Genomic DNA, 15,624 nt, shown 5'->3' with positions numbered 1-15,624 from the left:
CACTGGGACCGCCCTGAGGGTGTAGAAAGCGCTGTTTTAGTCCACTTGCAGGGGGACTAAAAGATGAAGGAAGATCAGGAGTGTTACATATTCATCTCTTTCCTTGGGAAACAGCTTTATTTACAAAACAGGTCTAAAATAAGAACATGAATGACAAGCCCTTGGGAATGTGGGAGCGCTGGCTCTTGGGGACCCATGTGTGAAGCCCAGGCAACCAAGCAGAGGGCCTAAAGGAGGGTGGATGTGTGAGGGGGGCCTAAAATTTGAACTCCTTGTATTTCTTGCTGCCCCCACGGCTGTCCTGAGGCTGAGCTTTCCGTTTCTTTTGCTAGAGAGAAAGAGAAACAGGTTACAACAGGTTCAACCACCCACTGATCCCCAAAACAAGGGTGGACAACCTGACACGGCCACATACATCTGTGGAAAAAGTGCTGAAACGGGATTCTCAGACTTGTGTAAGTTCCTTCCCCTCCCTGTGCCTGTTTCATCATCCTCAAGGAGGACAGCCCACCGGAGCATTTCCAAGGTTTCCAGCACCAAGGAAGCTTAGGGCAGCAGGCACTGAGTCCTCCCTCACTCTCACCACTAGAGGACACCGCTCCACTGAAAAAGGAGTCCCAGACCCCAGCCCAGGCTTCTGGTGTGAGCTCCTACCTTCTGTTTGGCAGCATGCTCAGCCACCATGTCACTGAAGTCTTCCTTCTCCACTTGTGCCTGCTGCTCCCTTACATGCTCCTCATACTTCTGGGTCATGGCCATGGGGTCCAGCTCTAACTCTTCAGGTGCCAGGGCCACTTCCACACCTTGTAGCTCAGGGGCCGGGCCCTTACGGCTCATAACCTAGAAAAGGTATCAGGAAAAAAAAGGGATCAGAGCTTTGTCATCTCCAAAGAGAGGCTCAGAAGCCCTCCCTTCTGCCCCCTGTCCAGTCCCCAAAAACAGTGTCCTCCAAGTACTCACCGTGGACATGTCATAGATGTGGGTCGATCCCATTATGGCTCCCCCAACGGTGGCTGTTCTCTTCTCCGGTAACACAGTGAACAGCTGAGGTGTCTCGCTTCTGCAAAGTACAAAGGGGTCAAGCCCAAAATGGAAGGGATGAAAGGGCCTCCTGAAGCGGAAGCAAAAGGAACACCGACAGCACCTCCACCCGGCACCCTGGAGATACTCCGAGACACCCAGGGGAGAAAATTATGCACAAGCTGCCCATGAGAGGATAGAACTGGGTTGGTGCCAATTCCGGGGAATACAGCCTGGAAGGAATACAGTGACTGAGTTAAGGGACCCCCAAGTTTAGGGTATTAGAGACCAAGACTCCCACATGCGAAGGGCTAAGGGTCAGAGGCTGAAACTTTCCAAAAGATCACTGGTATAGAGAAGCTAGCAGGAGGAAAGAGGTTACAGCAGCTCCTGCCCAACGTTGTGCCTGGAGCTTTTACATACAGAACTCAAACTCCCAGCCCTTCCACTGGTGCAAAAATGATCTATAGCCAGTCTCACCGCCTATTTAAAGGATTACATTTGAAACACAAGAGCAAATCTACAAATATCAACCCAGACCTGGCTTCATCCCTACTTCTCCCCCGGAAGAGGTGACAATCTATTCTCACACAGCAGCCAGAGCTAATGCCTTAAAATGGAATTCAGATGCTGTCCTTCCCTTTGATCAAAACCCACTGAGGCTTTTGATTGTGATTTGAATAAAGTCCAAACTCTTTACCATGGCCTAAACCCGTGGTCGGCAAACTGTGGCTCACGAGCCACATGCGGCTCTTTGGCCCCTTGAGTGTGGCTCTTCCTAAGCCTCAGGAGTACCCTAATTAAGTTAATAACAATGTACCTACCTATATAGTTTAAGTTTAAAGAATGTGGCTCTCAAAAGAAATTTCAATCGTACTGTTGATATTTGGCTCTGTTGACTAATGAGTTTGCCGACCACTGGCCTAAACAGTTCATAATCCAGCCCCTTAACTAAGTCCTGCTCACTATACTCAACTACAGTACACTTCTTTCTTTTTCTTTCTTAAATATGCAAAACTTGAGACTTCTGCTTTCTGACAAGGAGCAATAAGGACTAGATGTATCCACCCCCCTGAAACAACCCCCAAAAATGGGGAAAATAGATGTAAGGTTCTTAATACTATCTGGAAGCGGTACAATAGTGGACATGGGACAATGAGGGACAGGGATTCCTGAGAGACAAGTAACGAATTAGGTGAATCCTTCAATTGCCCAGCCTACTACATGGAGAGTCTGCAGAGCACAAAACAAGGAGGAGTAACCCATGTAAAAACCATAGGTCTCCATGAGCTGAAGGGATGAAGCTGAAAATGCAGGGAGACCGCGGCAGCTAGAGATCATAGGTCAGTGTACTGGAGAAGAGAAAGCAGCCCAGAGCCTGGAGAACTCAATAGACCTACAGAGGGTCCCCCCTCAAGTACTCAGGTGAGTACTGCATGTGAGGAAACTACCCAGGCCAGGGAGAGAACCACCTGGAAGGATTAGTGGTAACAATACCTGCCATGTACTCAGGACTGGAAATAGTGCCTCGTCCCACTAGGCAGACTAAACCTGATTAACAGGGCACTGAGCAAAGCATGCAGTGTCTTGTGCTCAGTAGTGCAGAGGACTGAACAATGCTTCCATCTAGCCTAAGAAACCTGACAAGCAAAACCTGAAAGAATCAGACTGTTTCCAAGTACTTTAACTATATCCCTGAACAAAGCTAAAGATTTACAGGAATACAAAAGTATCCTGTACCTAACAAGGTACATTTCACAGATTCTAGCATCCAATCAAAACCTAACAGGCATGCAAAGAAGCAGAAAAATAGAATCCTTAATGAGAAAAATAATCAATTTACATCAACCCAGAACTGGCACAGCAGGCACATTTGGCATTAGCAGGTAAGTACATTAAAGTGTTATTATTACTGCATTCCATATGTTCAAATGTTAAATAAGAGGTACAGAAGATATAAAAAGACCCAAATCCTATGGCTACAGATAAAGACTACATTGGATGTGATTCAAGTCAGGTTAGAAACTGCAGAAAAAAATATTAAAAAACATATGAACAGAAATTTTCTAAAAGGAAATACAAAGAGAAAAGAGATACTTGTTAAAATATTAGTAAGCAGTGGGACAACTTTAAGAGATCTAAAAGAGATGAATAATTGGAGTTCCCAAAGGAGAGAAAAGACAAAAATATTTGGAAAAATAATAGCCACAATTTTCCCAAAATTAATAAAAACTATAAATCCATATCCGCCGAAACCGGTTTGGCTCAGTGGATAGAGCGTCGGCCTGCGGACTGAAAGGTCTCAGGTTCGATTCCGGTCAAGGGCATGTACCTGGGTTGCGGGCACATCCCCAGTGGGAGATGTGCAGGAGGCAGCTGGTCGATGTTTCTCTCTCATCGATGTTTCTAACTCTCTATCTCTCTCCCTTCCTCTCTGTAAAAAATCAATAAAACATATTTAAAAAAAAAAAAAATCCATATCCAAGATGCTTAACAAAACTCCAAGAAAAAAAAACATGAAGAAAACCACATAATATTCTGTCCTACACTGCACAGTATAATCGAATTGTTCAAAACAGCGAGAAAATATTAAAAGCAGCCAGAGAAAAGTAACATGGACAGAGGAAGAAAAGGATGAAGATAGATTTCACAACAGAAACAATAAAAGAAGACACTAGAGCAACATCTTTAAAGTACTTGAAAGAAAAAGACACTGTCAATCTAGAATCCTATACCTGGCAAAAATCTTTCAAAAAGGAAGCCCAAATGAAGACATTTTTAGACCGCGAGAGCAAAAACAATTCATGACCAGCAGACTCACAACAAGAAATGCTGAAGGAAGATTTTCAAGCAGAAGGAAAATGATACCAGACATCAACCTAGATATATACAAAGAAAAGAAAGAACACTGGAAATGGTAATTACGTAGGTTAGTAATATATGATTCTTGTTATTTAAATCTCTCTAAAAGATAATTAACCATTAAAATAAATTTAACTAATAACTATGTAGTGTAGGATTCATAACATATGTAAAAGTAAAATGTATGACAAGAGTGCAAAAGTTAGGAGGGAAAAATGCAAGTACACTTTTGTCAGGTTCTTAATATTAAATGAAGTGGTATAATATCCCTTGAAGACAGATTGTGATAAAGACAGATATCCTAAACCCTAAAGCAACCACTAAAATAATAAAACACTTACAGTTGCTAAGTCAAAAAAGGAGATAAATGGAATCATAAAAAATGTTCACTTAATCCAAAAAGTGGGAAAAAGGAAACAACAGAGCCAAGAGATCATTTCATGAAAAAAGGGGTCAATTCATCAAGAAGACTTACTCCTACACGTTTACTGTGTACCTAATAACAAAGCTTCAAAATGCATGACCATGCAAAACCTGCGCCTGGCTTAGGGCCTTCACAGTTTGTACTTATAGTTCCTTCTGCCCCCCGTCATCCTGTGACTGGCTGTTTCCTAACATTCAACTCTCAGCTCAAATACCTCCTCCTCCTCCTCAGTGAGGCCTTCCCAAAGGCCTCCCACCACCCAATCCTCTATCCCATTACCCAGTTTCCTCTCCTTCACTGCCCTCTCCACATCAGAAATTATCTTGTTCTCTGATGAGTCTATCTTGCCTGTCTTTTTCACTGCTCGGTCCCCACATCTAGAGCAGTGCCTGGCACAGAATTGGTATTCAATAATTTTGTATGCGAGTGTGTATGTGGGGCGGGGGCAGGGGGGGGTGGGGGGGAGCGGTGATGACAAATGTCAACCAGTCAGCCTAGAAACTGAAGGAAAGAGAAAGTCCTCCCTTCTCGGTCCTGCCTGATTCCCTTACCCATCCATCGCTTCCTCAATCTTCTTCTTCCTCAGCTCAATGAGTTCAGGAGTCTCCATTCCAGCTGGCACTGACGAGAATCCTCCAGGAGTGATGAGGCCACTGTAAAGAGAGGAACAAGGCTTGGAGTAAAGAGCAGGTCCCCAAAGATAGACAGACTAGTTCAGAGAGGCAGACTCTGCGTCCCCACCTGTCTGCAGGGGTAATAAAGCCTGTTTCATCTGGCTTGTCTTCATCACTTTCCTCCTCTTCCTCTTCTTCTGAAGACTCTTCATCAGATGGCTCCAGCTCCCCCCAAGGAGTCCGATCAATCTCTTCTTCCTCAGTCTTGGTCTGAAAGAGATCACTAATCACTCAACAGATGTTTACTACCTATTATCTTTAAAGCTGTTGTAAAAGGAAACTAATACTGATAGAAGAATAAACAGATAATCTCAGCCCAGAGAGCTCATATTCTGGGCTTGTATTTGCCTCACAGCTGAGAAAAATGCATGCCATTCTTCAGATTTTGAAAATTCACAACACCTAGCTCAATGATAATGAAACTATAAACTATCTCTAGACTTCATGACCTTAAGACCAAGCTTGCCAGCCATGGCCCGTACCTGAAATTCAGCGGCATTGGTTCCAAATACATCCCCATAGAGTGGTTTCCCGGTTTCGTCTACTGGGGGTTTGCCCCAGCCACCAGCATGGTACCCAAAGGAACAGCTCTGCAAGAGAGTAAGTGCAAGTCAATTCTACTCCTCAGATCCTAAAGAAACACTGAAGCCCTAGAAAAAAGTCTACACTTTGGGAACTCTGGAAATTATGATTTCAGAGAAGAATTACTGTTATCAAAGCATTATATATCAGTAGAAGCAATAGAATGGGGAGATGGGAGTCAGAAAATATGGGAATAACCTCAGCATTTGTGGTAGAATCCATATTGTCTGAAACTGAAACGTGTTCTTTAAAACACATGACTCCCGCTTCTTAGTGATTTTCCTAACTTTTGGAAAGCTTTTAGAATATATTTCTCTTAAGAATTTCTGAAGCTTAACAATTACTTCTTTTTTACTTCAATTACTTTGTTGTCTGTTAATTTTTTAATTTAATGCTTTTTATTTAAAAATAAGAATGAATTTAATGCCATTCCTGACATAAAATTATTTGTATGTCTCCATCCACATATAAACCAGAGAGACACCTGGAAACACATTCACCGAGTGTTAATCCACGTATTTCTGAGTGGTGGAATTGTGGGTGATTTGTTTTCATCTTTGTACTCTTAATTCTGATGATTTTATATGAGCATATCAGATTGTTTGGTTTGTTTGGTAGTTTTTTTGTTGTTATTTTTGTTAATCCTCACCTAAGGATATTTTTCCTTTTTTTTTGAGAGAGAGAGAGAGAGAGAGTGGAATGGAGGGGGAGAGACAGTGAGAGAGAGAAACATCTATCTGAGAGGGACACATCCATTGGTTGCCTCCTGCATGTGCCCTGACCAGGGCTGGGCCGAGCCTATAACTTAGGTACGTGCCCTTGATGGAATCGAACTGGAACCCTTCAGTTCACGGGCCAATGCTCTACCCACTGAGCCAAACAAGTTAGGGTGATGTCAGGTTTTTAAAAATACAAAACCCATTACTTTTTTTCTTGAAACATTTTTTTCTTTAAACAAAAAATACAAATGGTGGAATGAGAGAGAAAAATACATCCTCTAGTTAACAGCAGAGGCAGCTAAGAATGAAAGAAAGGACAGTGCTCACCTCAGGGATGGGTGAGTTCAGCCCAGGGATCTTCAAGTTTGGGTACGACGGGGGTGGTCCATATCGCTGCATGGCAATCAGCCACGGGGGAGGAACTTTGTGAGCATTCTGCAAGAAAAAGAGAACAAAATACCATCTACCAGCCCTATCTCTTCCGCTCCAATTCCCACCCTCTTCTCTGCTGCCCGTCACTCACTGGTCCTACTGGCATCCCCAAGGAAATCCTTAGCTCATCGGACAGATCTCCTGGCTTCTTCTCCTTCAGTCGTGTCTCAAACTCCTTCCCCTGAGGAAAAAGGAGAGCATGCTGTATTGTGAACACCAGACACACACTGGGGGCTCAATGGCAAGAGGACATGAGAACAAAGATGAGAAGTTTCAATTCACATCAGATACACAACTGAGGGCTGCCTCATTCCCACTCTGATTCTATTGCTTCTTTCCCAGCTAGAGTAGGTTCAGGAATAAAGGCCAGGAAGGAGGAGGAAAAGCAAGACGCCCAGTCCTATTATCAACCCACGATGAAATCATGGGCAAATTCCGGACCTGCTTTCTCACCTATAAAATGAAGGCATTTGACCGGATGATTGCCAAGATCCTTCCACCTCAAAAATTCCAGGATATCATAGTCATTAATATTTTAAGGATCAGAGACAAAGTTCTCTCCGACCCCCAGTATTAAATGTTTCCTATAAGCATCTGCCCCTGTCCCTAAACCACCCAACGTAAATATCATTTCAAAGATATGGTCTGTGCCTCTCCAAAAAAAAACGCCTCATTTGAAGATTTCAAATTCCATCTCATTCAAGGAGAGTTAATGAACAATGAACAACTCCGAGGCTGAGGGGAGAGGCCACTGTACCGGCTTCAGAAGTCCCATCAGCCCAGCCGATGTGGCTCAGTGGTTGAGCATAGACCAATACACCAAGAGGTCACTGGTTTGATTCCCAGTCAGGGCACATGCCTGGGTTTCAGGCTCGATCCCCAGCAGGGGGCGTGCAGGAGGCAGACAATCAATGTTGATGTTTCTCTCTCAGCGATGCTTCTAACTCTCCCTCTCTCTTCCTCTCTCTCTAAAATCAGTAAAAGGATATATTTTTTAAAAAGCCCTTCCAACCAAGAGTTACAGAGCTGTGACCTAAGGCCCAGCCTTGCCTCCCTGGTCCCCACTCCCAAACCTCATAGTACAGGTCCCCATGGATGGTCAGCTTCGGCTTGGTCTGCCACTTGAAGAAGGCATCATGCAGTTTCTGGTAGTCAATGTCGATCTTCCCCATCTTAGGCCGAACCTTCTCTCGCATTTTTGACTTCATAGTCTTCTGTTCTTCCTGTGGAGAATGGCAAGACACACCTTAAAAGGGATTTAGCAAGTCCAACTCAACAGATCTGGCTCCCCACTCCCAAAAGAGCCAAAGTGAAACCTCATCTATCTCATTCAAAAAGTCACCAAAATCCTTCCTGCTCAAACCCTTAAAATTACAAGATTCATTAAACAAAATATACTTACTACAGTGGGGCCTTGACTTACGAGTTTAATTCGTTCCGTGACTGAGCTCGTAACTCAAATTACTCGTATGTCAAATCAATTTTCACCATTACAATGACACGTGATGCTGGGCTGATGTTGTGGCGTTCACTGTGACGTTCGCTGAGCCAACTAGCGGTGGGGTATCTGAAGCTGGCTCGTAACCCGAATTTTAGCTCGCAACTCAAAGCAAAAAATCGGCTGAGAGACGGCTCGTATCTCGAAAAACTCGTTAGTTGGGACACTCGTAAGTCAAGGCCTCACTGTATATGAAGTTATGCTCATATCAATAAATACTTTTTAAAGCTATTCATCCAGAGACTGATTTCATGAGTTGCCTCTGGAAAAAACTGGCAGACTAGAGTCTAACTGGAAGGCAGAGTTTTCACCTGGTACTTTTATACCTTCCGAATTTTTGTAGGACATGCAACTGCTGCCTACTCAAAGTATTTAAAATTTTCAAATTTAAGAAGTCACACAACTACCATGAATTTCTAGCCACAGAATGTATCAGGCTCATACTGGAGGCAGAGAACTACAAAGTCAGAGCAACCTGTGGAGAAAGGAGGCACCATGTGCAGATCAAAGCTAGCTGGCCAAGTGCAGGCAGAGGGGACGAGGAGACAAGGAAGAAAATGGAGCCACTCAGAACCAGAAGTCTCTGGGTGGGGCAGGAGAGCTAGTTCTGACCACAGAGGTGGGGACTGCCCTTCCTGCTCTGTGTCACATACAGTGCTGACTTCTGGAAGTGGAGAGCGAATAATTAGACAATTAACAAGAAGGTGGGTTTTGGGAACCAGATCCCAGGTTTGAAGCCGGCTGCTATTAAGGACGTGGCTCCCCGAGGGCAGACCTGAGCCCCAGCCAGACCCTCACCTTCTCCTGCAGGGCCTCCCGCATCTCCTGGATGCCTGTGCGTTTGATGAAGTCCGGCAGCTCAAAGGGGGGTTTCTCAATGCCTCGTTTGCCCTGCAGGTACTTGCGCTTAAAACACCAGTGGCGTGGCACAGGCACGGAATTCCGAGTGGCCTTGAGGTGGACCAAGAGCTTAGGGTCCTGTGCTGTCACATCATGCATTTCCACAACATCGGGCCGAGCCACGAGCTGAAAAACAACAGCACACCTCAAGAAAGCCCCAGCCTCTTCGGTCTGCAGCTCTTTAATTCTCTTTCTCCAAAGTCCCATCCAGGCCTCCTTCAAAACTCCTCCCCCAAGCAAAACTCCATCAGCTCGGTCTCACCTGCTTGAGTTCAGCCACAGTGAAGCGATTCATTCGGCGCAACTTCTTCTTGGACAGCTTAGGGGCTTCTGGCTTCTTTTCCTAGAACAGAACAATTCTCTCTTTTGAGCAGGACTCTTCGATGTCAATCAGACTGCCCAGCCTACCCCAAACCTTCAGCCGCCAAAGGGATTCTCCTCTGCCAGGGTTCACCATGGTCCCTCACTGGAGTCCTTGTGTCCTGACAGGAGGGTGTGGGCCTCACCAGTTCATCATCGCTGCTATCGTCATCGCTGTCCTTGTGCTCCTCCTCAAAGCCCTTCTTCTTGGGGGCTGCAGAGTTCTCCAGTTTGTCGAGTTTCTCTGGCTCCTTCTCTTTCTCCTTCTTCACATCATCGGTGAGCTGAGGAGGCAGGCAATGTAGAAACCCCAGCCCTGGGCCCCTCCCTAGTTTCTGAACCCGGCCCTGAAGACGTCCTCCTTATCCCGTCTCCTCCCACCTCCCCCCACCTCCCCCCCCGCCCCCCCCCCCGCGCCCCTTCCCTGCTCAATCTGCCCCCTAAGAGGACTGCTCCTTGTACCTTGAAAGCCTCAAAAATCCTCTTGAAGAAGATGAAGTTGGGCTCATAAATTTCAGGTTCTTCAGTCACATATTCAATTTCAACATCAGCAGCTGAGGACTCAGAGCCACGGGACCGGGTTGGCTCTTTCTCTCGGTCCCCAGAACTCTCAGATGACACCCCTCGTACCCGCTGGGGCTTTTTCTTCTTCTTTCGGTTCCGACGCTTCCGGTTTTTCTGCCAAAACAAGTAAAACCAATGGGTCAGGGAATCCAACACCATGCCTGCCCCCACCTCTAATCTCCCCTTATTTCCCCAAGAGGCTGAGAACAAAGGCCTTGAAGTCAGACTCCAAAATTCTGTCCCTCCCCAGCTTTGTGCCTCTGGGTGAACTACTGTACTTCTCAGAAACTCAGTTTATCTTTAAAATGTAGGCATGCACTGTCCTCAGAACTCAAAGGACTTACGGCAATCAAACAGAAACTACCTACATGCTGGGGATAGAAACTATAGCAGCAACCACTGCTTTCTGAACACTTAGAATGGGAGCTGCTTTAGTGCCCAAACCCCATCTCCTGCCATTCCTTCCAGACCCAGCTCCATCCCGTACCTCTTTTTTGGATACGGACACTGAGTCCTCCTCAGTCTCTGATGCTGACTGGCCCAGGGATGAGCGTGTGTCTGTTTCCATTTCCTCTTCCTCTGTAAGGGAGGAAGGTGGCCATCAGTGTCCTCTCAGGGCCACTGCCCTGCTACTTGCTCACTGTAACCCCTCTTTACCGAGAGCCAGTTTCTCTCTCAAACCCTCCTCGGCATCAGCCACTGCAGGTTCTGTTCTTGCAGCCCTCAGGACGACAATGCACTCACCCTGTTGAGAGTTCATCTCTTCCTGGCGGCTCTCTTTCAGCTGCAGGATCTTTTCCAAAGCCTGGGGGATCTTGGGGCCCACAGAGGGGTCGTCCATCTGCCAGAGACAAGCCAGGCAGAGGGAGGTAATCTCAGTGCCCCTTTCCCAACGATTTCCACCTCTCCTACTAGAAAAGCTACTGCCACAGGACATAAACAGCAGGGAGTGGACAACACCAACTGGACTCAACCATCCCTCAGCATCCCACAGAGTGAAGCACAGAACCTGCCCCAGAAATGTCTTCCTGCCCTGCCTAAATAAGTCTGAGTTACCTATGCCCCTCACCCTCACCCCCACCCCCAGAAGTCCTCCCATCTTCTCTTAGAATCCTTTTCTAAAAATCCAGAAATAGTCCCCTTCTAAACCACACTCTCCTCTATCCAGGAAGAAATCAGCAATCTCACCTCTCTGTTCTCATCTCCAGGGGGTGGTGGGGGACCACGAGGCCGGGGAACTGGGGCCCCCATGGGCAAAACAGTAGGAGTGGGGCCCACTGGAGCAGCAACTAAGAAAGAAATCCAAAAATCCAATGTGAGAAGAGATAACAACAACAAAAAAAGAGAGAAACACTCATTTTAAAAACTACCTGCCTTGCGTGCTAAAAGTTAGAGTGATGGTTACCCTTAGGGGGAGAGGGTGGCTGGAAGAGAGCCAGGAGGGCTTTTGGGATGCTGGTTGTATGGGTGTCAGTTTATGAAAATTCACTTTTGACACATAGTTTTTAAATGTGATATATACTTAAATAAATAAAATTTTCATCACCTTCCTTTCCCTTTCCTTCCATTTCTGAGGTCTTACCTCGAGGACCCAGAGGAGTGCGAACACCAATTTGGCCCATGTCTTGTGGGGGCCGAGGGACTGGGCTGCCCATCTTGGCAATCTCCTGCACCCGTTCTTGCTCCAGTAACACAGCTGCCTATGAGAGGGAAGTGGAAGTGGAGACACAACTTGGAATTCCACTGGCAGGCAGCTCCTGGCAAATGCATTCTTTCAGCCAGGTAACAGGACCAAGGAGAACAAACAGGTACCACTGGAGTTCTGACATCCCCACATCCCCCCCTCCGCCCCCCCAACTTCCAGGATACCGATCCACACGGAGGAGCCCCTCTCACCACAAAACAAAACCCCTGGAAATAATGCCGAGAAAAAGCCCAAATTCCTAGCAGAGAATTTACTATTTAGCTTAAACACTGACTTCTATTTTTAACAAGAGTTTTCTTCCCAAAAGATTAGTTATCTCTAAGAAACAGTGAATTCTTTTCTTATATCTACCCCTCAAGATCTAGCACAATCTGGGCAAAGAGAGTTCTTCATAAATACTTCCACGCCTGGTACAGTTAATGCCTATTTTCTAATTCTCCGAGTAAGCCATTAGTAACTGACACAATGCACCTGTGGGGCCAATGTCTTCTGTGCCGTTCCCTAACTTCTATCCACCACATTCAGTCTGATACAAATGACTACATTAGCCCGGAGTCCCCTCCATGGCACCTAAAACAACATCATATAAGACTAGAAGGGATCAGCGAATGTTTCTGTAATGGGCCTGAGAGTAAATATTGGGCCATTGTATGGACTTCTTTGTCTACTCTTGGGTGTTATTTTTTAACAATCCTCTAAAAATATAAAAACAATTCTTAGCTTGCAGACCATACAAAAAACAGACTGCAGTCCACAGTTTAGCAACCCCTCAAGAATAAGAAAGATGAAATTATTTGGGAAATACTGAAATTTAGTTGAGGATGAGGTAATGTTGAATGGTGCATCTTGTTTTGGACACAAAGCACTAGAAGTGATAGCCAAGGAGTTGGAACATGGGGTCAAAAATTAAAATGAGGGGCATTACCCGCTTCTGTTGCTCCAAGAGCTCATGTTCCTTCAGTGAATGATCTCCCTGCTAAAAAAAGAAAACAAGCTCATGCTGCACCGAGACCCCACAGGCCAGTCTGCCACAACTCTGCTTCCTGAGGCCCACTTCCAGCCTAGAACCTAAGTGCCAGTCTTTGGTCCAGACCTTCCCAGAAGGCTTGGCCCCAGAATCCATCTCTCTCTGAGGCTCCACTCCCCCTTCAAGACCCAGGCCCAGTCTGCCAGATGCCCTCCTCACCTGCTTGGCACGCTCCTCTTGCTGCATCAACAACGCTGCCTGCTGCTGCGCCAGCTTCAGCCGCTCCTCCTCTGACAACGCCACAGGCTCACCCACACGGAGAGGAGGTGGGGGCCCCAAGTTTGGTGGGCGGGGTCCAACTGCCATAGGAAAACCAAGGCCAAGGCCTGGTGGAGGTGGTGGAGGTGGTGGAGGAGGCTGCAGAGGCGGGAGGCCCATGGGTGGCGGTGGCATCGGAATCCCAGTGAGCTGTGGAAAAAATATATGATCATAATCTAGGAAGCATTTATCTACTGCAGACATTTGCTGGGGATCTACTACCTGGCAAGTGCTGGGATTCAAAGTCAAATGACACACAATTCTTAAATTCAAGACAATACTCCATAGCAGTGATGGAGAACCTTTTGAGCTCGGCATGTCAGCATTTTGAAAAACCCTAACTTAACTCTGGTGCCGTGTCACATATAGAAATTTTTTGATATTTGCGACCATAGTAAAACAAAGACTTATATGTTTGATATTTATTTTATATATTTAAATGCCATTTAACAAAGAAAAATCAACCAGAAAAATGAGTTCGCGTGTCACCTCTGACACGCGTGTCATAGGTTCACCATCACTGCTCTATAGCAATACCAAGAAAAGATGTTAACTTTGGGACACCAACTAATGAAAGCTATTGATTTTCTCCTCAGAAAAATATCATGAACACACATTTTAAAAAATAGGTTTTTATTGGTTTCAGAAAGGAAGGGAGAGGGAGAGAGATACAAACATCAATGATGAGAATCATTGACTGACTGCCTCCTGCGCTCTCCCTACTGGGGGTCAAGCCACTCGTGTGCTCTGACCTGGAAATGAACCCTGACCTCCTGGTTATAGGTTGACTCTCAACCACTGAGCCACCCCAGCCTAGCATGAACACAGATTTTGCATGCAGTTTCAGGAGATTCAGGGACACCACTAAAGGCCTTCTAAGGACTCCTCACCCCACACACAGAAATCAATGGATCCCAGGTCAGAGCCACTGCTCTAGAGAAAAAGTAAAATCCTGGATCAGAAAGAACATGGAAGTTGAAAGAACTTAGATATATGGGAGCCAGTGTCTCCCAATTGCTCAGTAAACATAGAGGGTATGAAATCAAATCAAGGAGTGACCCCTAATGTCTCAATGAATACAGGAACTATGCCCAGGAGGACAAAGAAGATAGCGATTACTTCCAGCTGGTTTGGAGGGGGTGGGGGTAAATCAAGTCAGGCTTCCAAATATTTGCGCTAAATCTTAAGTAGAATTTGGAGGACCAGACACTGGGGAAGGATGCAAGGATCAGGACCAAGGACGAACTGAAGAGCTAATTCTGTCACTGCAGCACCTCCCTGCCCAGTCTCCTAGTTGCATCCCGCCTACACTACATGTGAGAAGGACCTTTCTAAGCAAAAGGGACCTTAAAAAGTGGAACCACCATCTTACCTGTGCTGACATGGGAGGCGGAGCTGCTTTGTCCCCATCTTCACCTCTCAGAACCGGCCGATTCAGTACAATACCAGTCTGCAAAAGAGAATGGGCTCTAGGTCAGTCCAAGAGCAGCTGTTCCACTAGCAGTGGTTCTCAACCCTCTGGCACTTTAATTACAGTTTTTCATGTTGTGACCCAACCATAAATTTTCATTGCTACTTCATAACTGTAATGTTGCTACTGTTATGAATCGTAATGTAAATATCTGATATGCAGGATGGTCTTAGGCGACCCCTGTGAAAGGGTCGTTCAACCGCCAAAGGGGTCGCGACCCACAGGTTGAGAACCGCTGCGTGACTAAGGGATGTTCACTCCTATCCATGCAACAACATTTACCCAGGCCTGTCTGCTGGAGCTCGGCTGGGCACTGGGAAGACCAGCAGGTGTATAGAGACGGTTACACGAGAGCAGGTAAAGACAACAACACAGAAAAAGGGAAAGCCCCGCTAGCTGTGCCAAGGAACACAAAGAACCAAGACCGAGTTAGGAGGTCATGATAGGCCTCCTCCCGCCGCCAACACTTACCTGGCGGGTGTAGCTCTGCAGCCGTTCCACTAGCTCCTCGCGACTCCCAGCTGTGCAAAGAAGAGGATCATCCGGTAAGTCACGCCGAGCCCGAGTCAGGCCCGTCCGCCCAAGTCGGGCCACAGCGGCCCGCCTCCGCCCCCCGATCTCCGGGGTAACCAGGCTCCGCTTCCCCGCAGGCCTACGCGGCTGGCTCTTGATCTCCAGTTCTCCTTACCTTGGATCGGAGCGCCGATCTCGGCCAATTTGGCTTGAAGCTCCTGGACAGCCCAGGCGCCATAGTGACCAGGAGGTGGCGGCGGCGGCAGCTGCAACTCTCCTTTGGGAGGCTCGGGATGTTCGGCCGCCATCTTAGCAGCAGCAAGGCGCGCGACCAATACGGAAGCTCGCGCCAGACTCGGGGCCCACTTCCCGGAACTTCCGGCAGCGCGGTTCGCCACGTCCCTCCCGGGTTGGCAGGCTGCTCGGATAGAGGCCCACCCCCTGTCGTTCTCCCATGGTCGCGAAGCCTTCTGGGAGTTGTAGTACGGTACCCGGCCACTGCACCGGGAACACTGGGGACGGGCGCAGGGGCGGGGCTGCGGGGACAGCGGGTCCCTCCCGGAGGGCTTGCTTTCAGCGCCTGGCAGTTCCGAGCGCAGACCGTAGCCTTCCGAC

General features: G+C 46.9%; 1 protein-coding gene across 3 annotated transcripts; it reads right to left on the bottom strand.

Annotated features, from left to right (window-relative positions):
* Positions 1–98: 98 nt before the first annotated feature.
* SF3B2 (splicing factor 3b subunit 2) lies at positions 99–15,332 on the bottom strand. 3 transcript variants are annotated; one of them, XM_070427558.1, is made up of 22 exons: positions 15,185–15,332; positions 14,968–15,017; positions 14,398–14,475; positions 12,927–13,175; positions 12,666–12,716; positions 11,618–11,735; positions 11,224–11,324; positions 10,780–10,876; positions 10,523–10,614; positions 9,934–10,149; positions 9,618–9,755; positions 9,374–9,454; positions 9,010–9,237; positions 7,787–7,936; positions 6,805–6,894; positions 6,609–6,716; positions 5,463–5,570; positions 5,048–5,190; positions 4,858–4,959; positions 961–1,060; positions 655–840; positions 99–328 (listed from the first exon to the last, which is right to left on the bottom strand). In XM_070427558.1, exons 1-22 carry the CDS (start codon positions 15,315–15,317, stop codon positions 257–259), a joined length of 2,691 nt encoding a protein of 896 aa, XP_070283659.1. In that variant the 5' UTR covers positions 15,318–15,332; the 3' UTR covers positions 99–256. The 3 variants fall into 3 exon arrangements, with proteins under 3 accessions (XP_070283659.1, XP_070283660.1, XP_070283661.1); XM_070427559.1 differs by having other exon boundaries at positions 12,666–12,713; XM_070427560.1 differs by lacking the exon at positions 12,666–12,716.
* Between the last annotated feature and the right edge of the window lie 292 nt (positions 15,333–15,624).

The sequence above is a fragment of the Myotis yumanensis genome, unplaced genomic scaffold (assembly GCF_028538775.1).
Source record: "Myotis yumanensis isolate MYYU_CA2020_CCGP unplaced genomic scaffold, mMyoYum1.0.hap1 SCAF_10, whole genome shotgun sequence".
In the NCBI taxonomy this organism is placed as follows: domain Eukaryota; kingdom Metazoa; phylum Chordata; class Mammalia; order Chiroptera; family Vespertilionidae; genus Myotis; species Myotis yumanensis.
The sequence above is the reverse complement of the archived record's forward strand: the minus strand, read 5'-3'. Positions and strand labels throughout refer to the sequence as shown.

What these genes read in the sequence shown, in the direction of transcription:
- SF3B2 (XM_070427558.1), bottom strand. Translation starts at nt 15,317, where the DNA reads ATGGCGGCCGAACATCCCGAGCCTCCCAAAGGAGAGTTGCAGCTGCCG. An exon ending in ATGGGGACCTGTACTATGAG is followed by an intron (nt 6,895 to 7,786) that starts GTTTGGGAGTGG and finishes CTTTTTCCTCAG; the next exon opens with GGGAAGGAGTTTGAGACACG. An exon ending in TGAACTCACCCATCCCTGAG is followed by an intron (nt 5,571 to 6,608) that starts GTGAGCACTGTC and finishes ACTCTCTTGCAG; the next exon opens with AGCTGTTCCTTTGGGTACCA.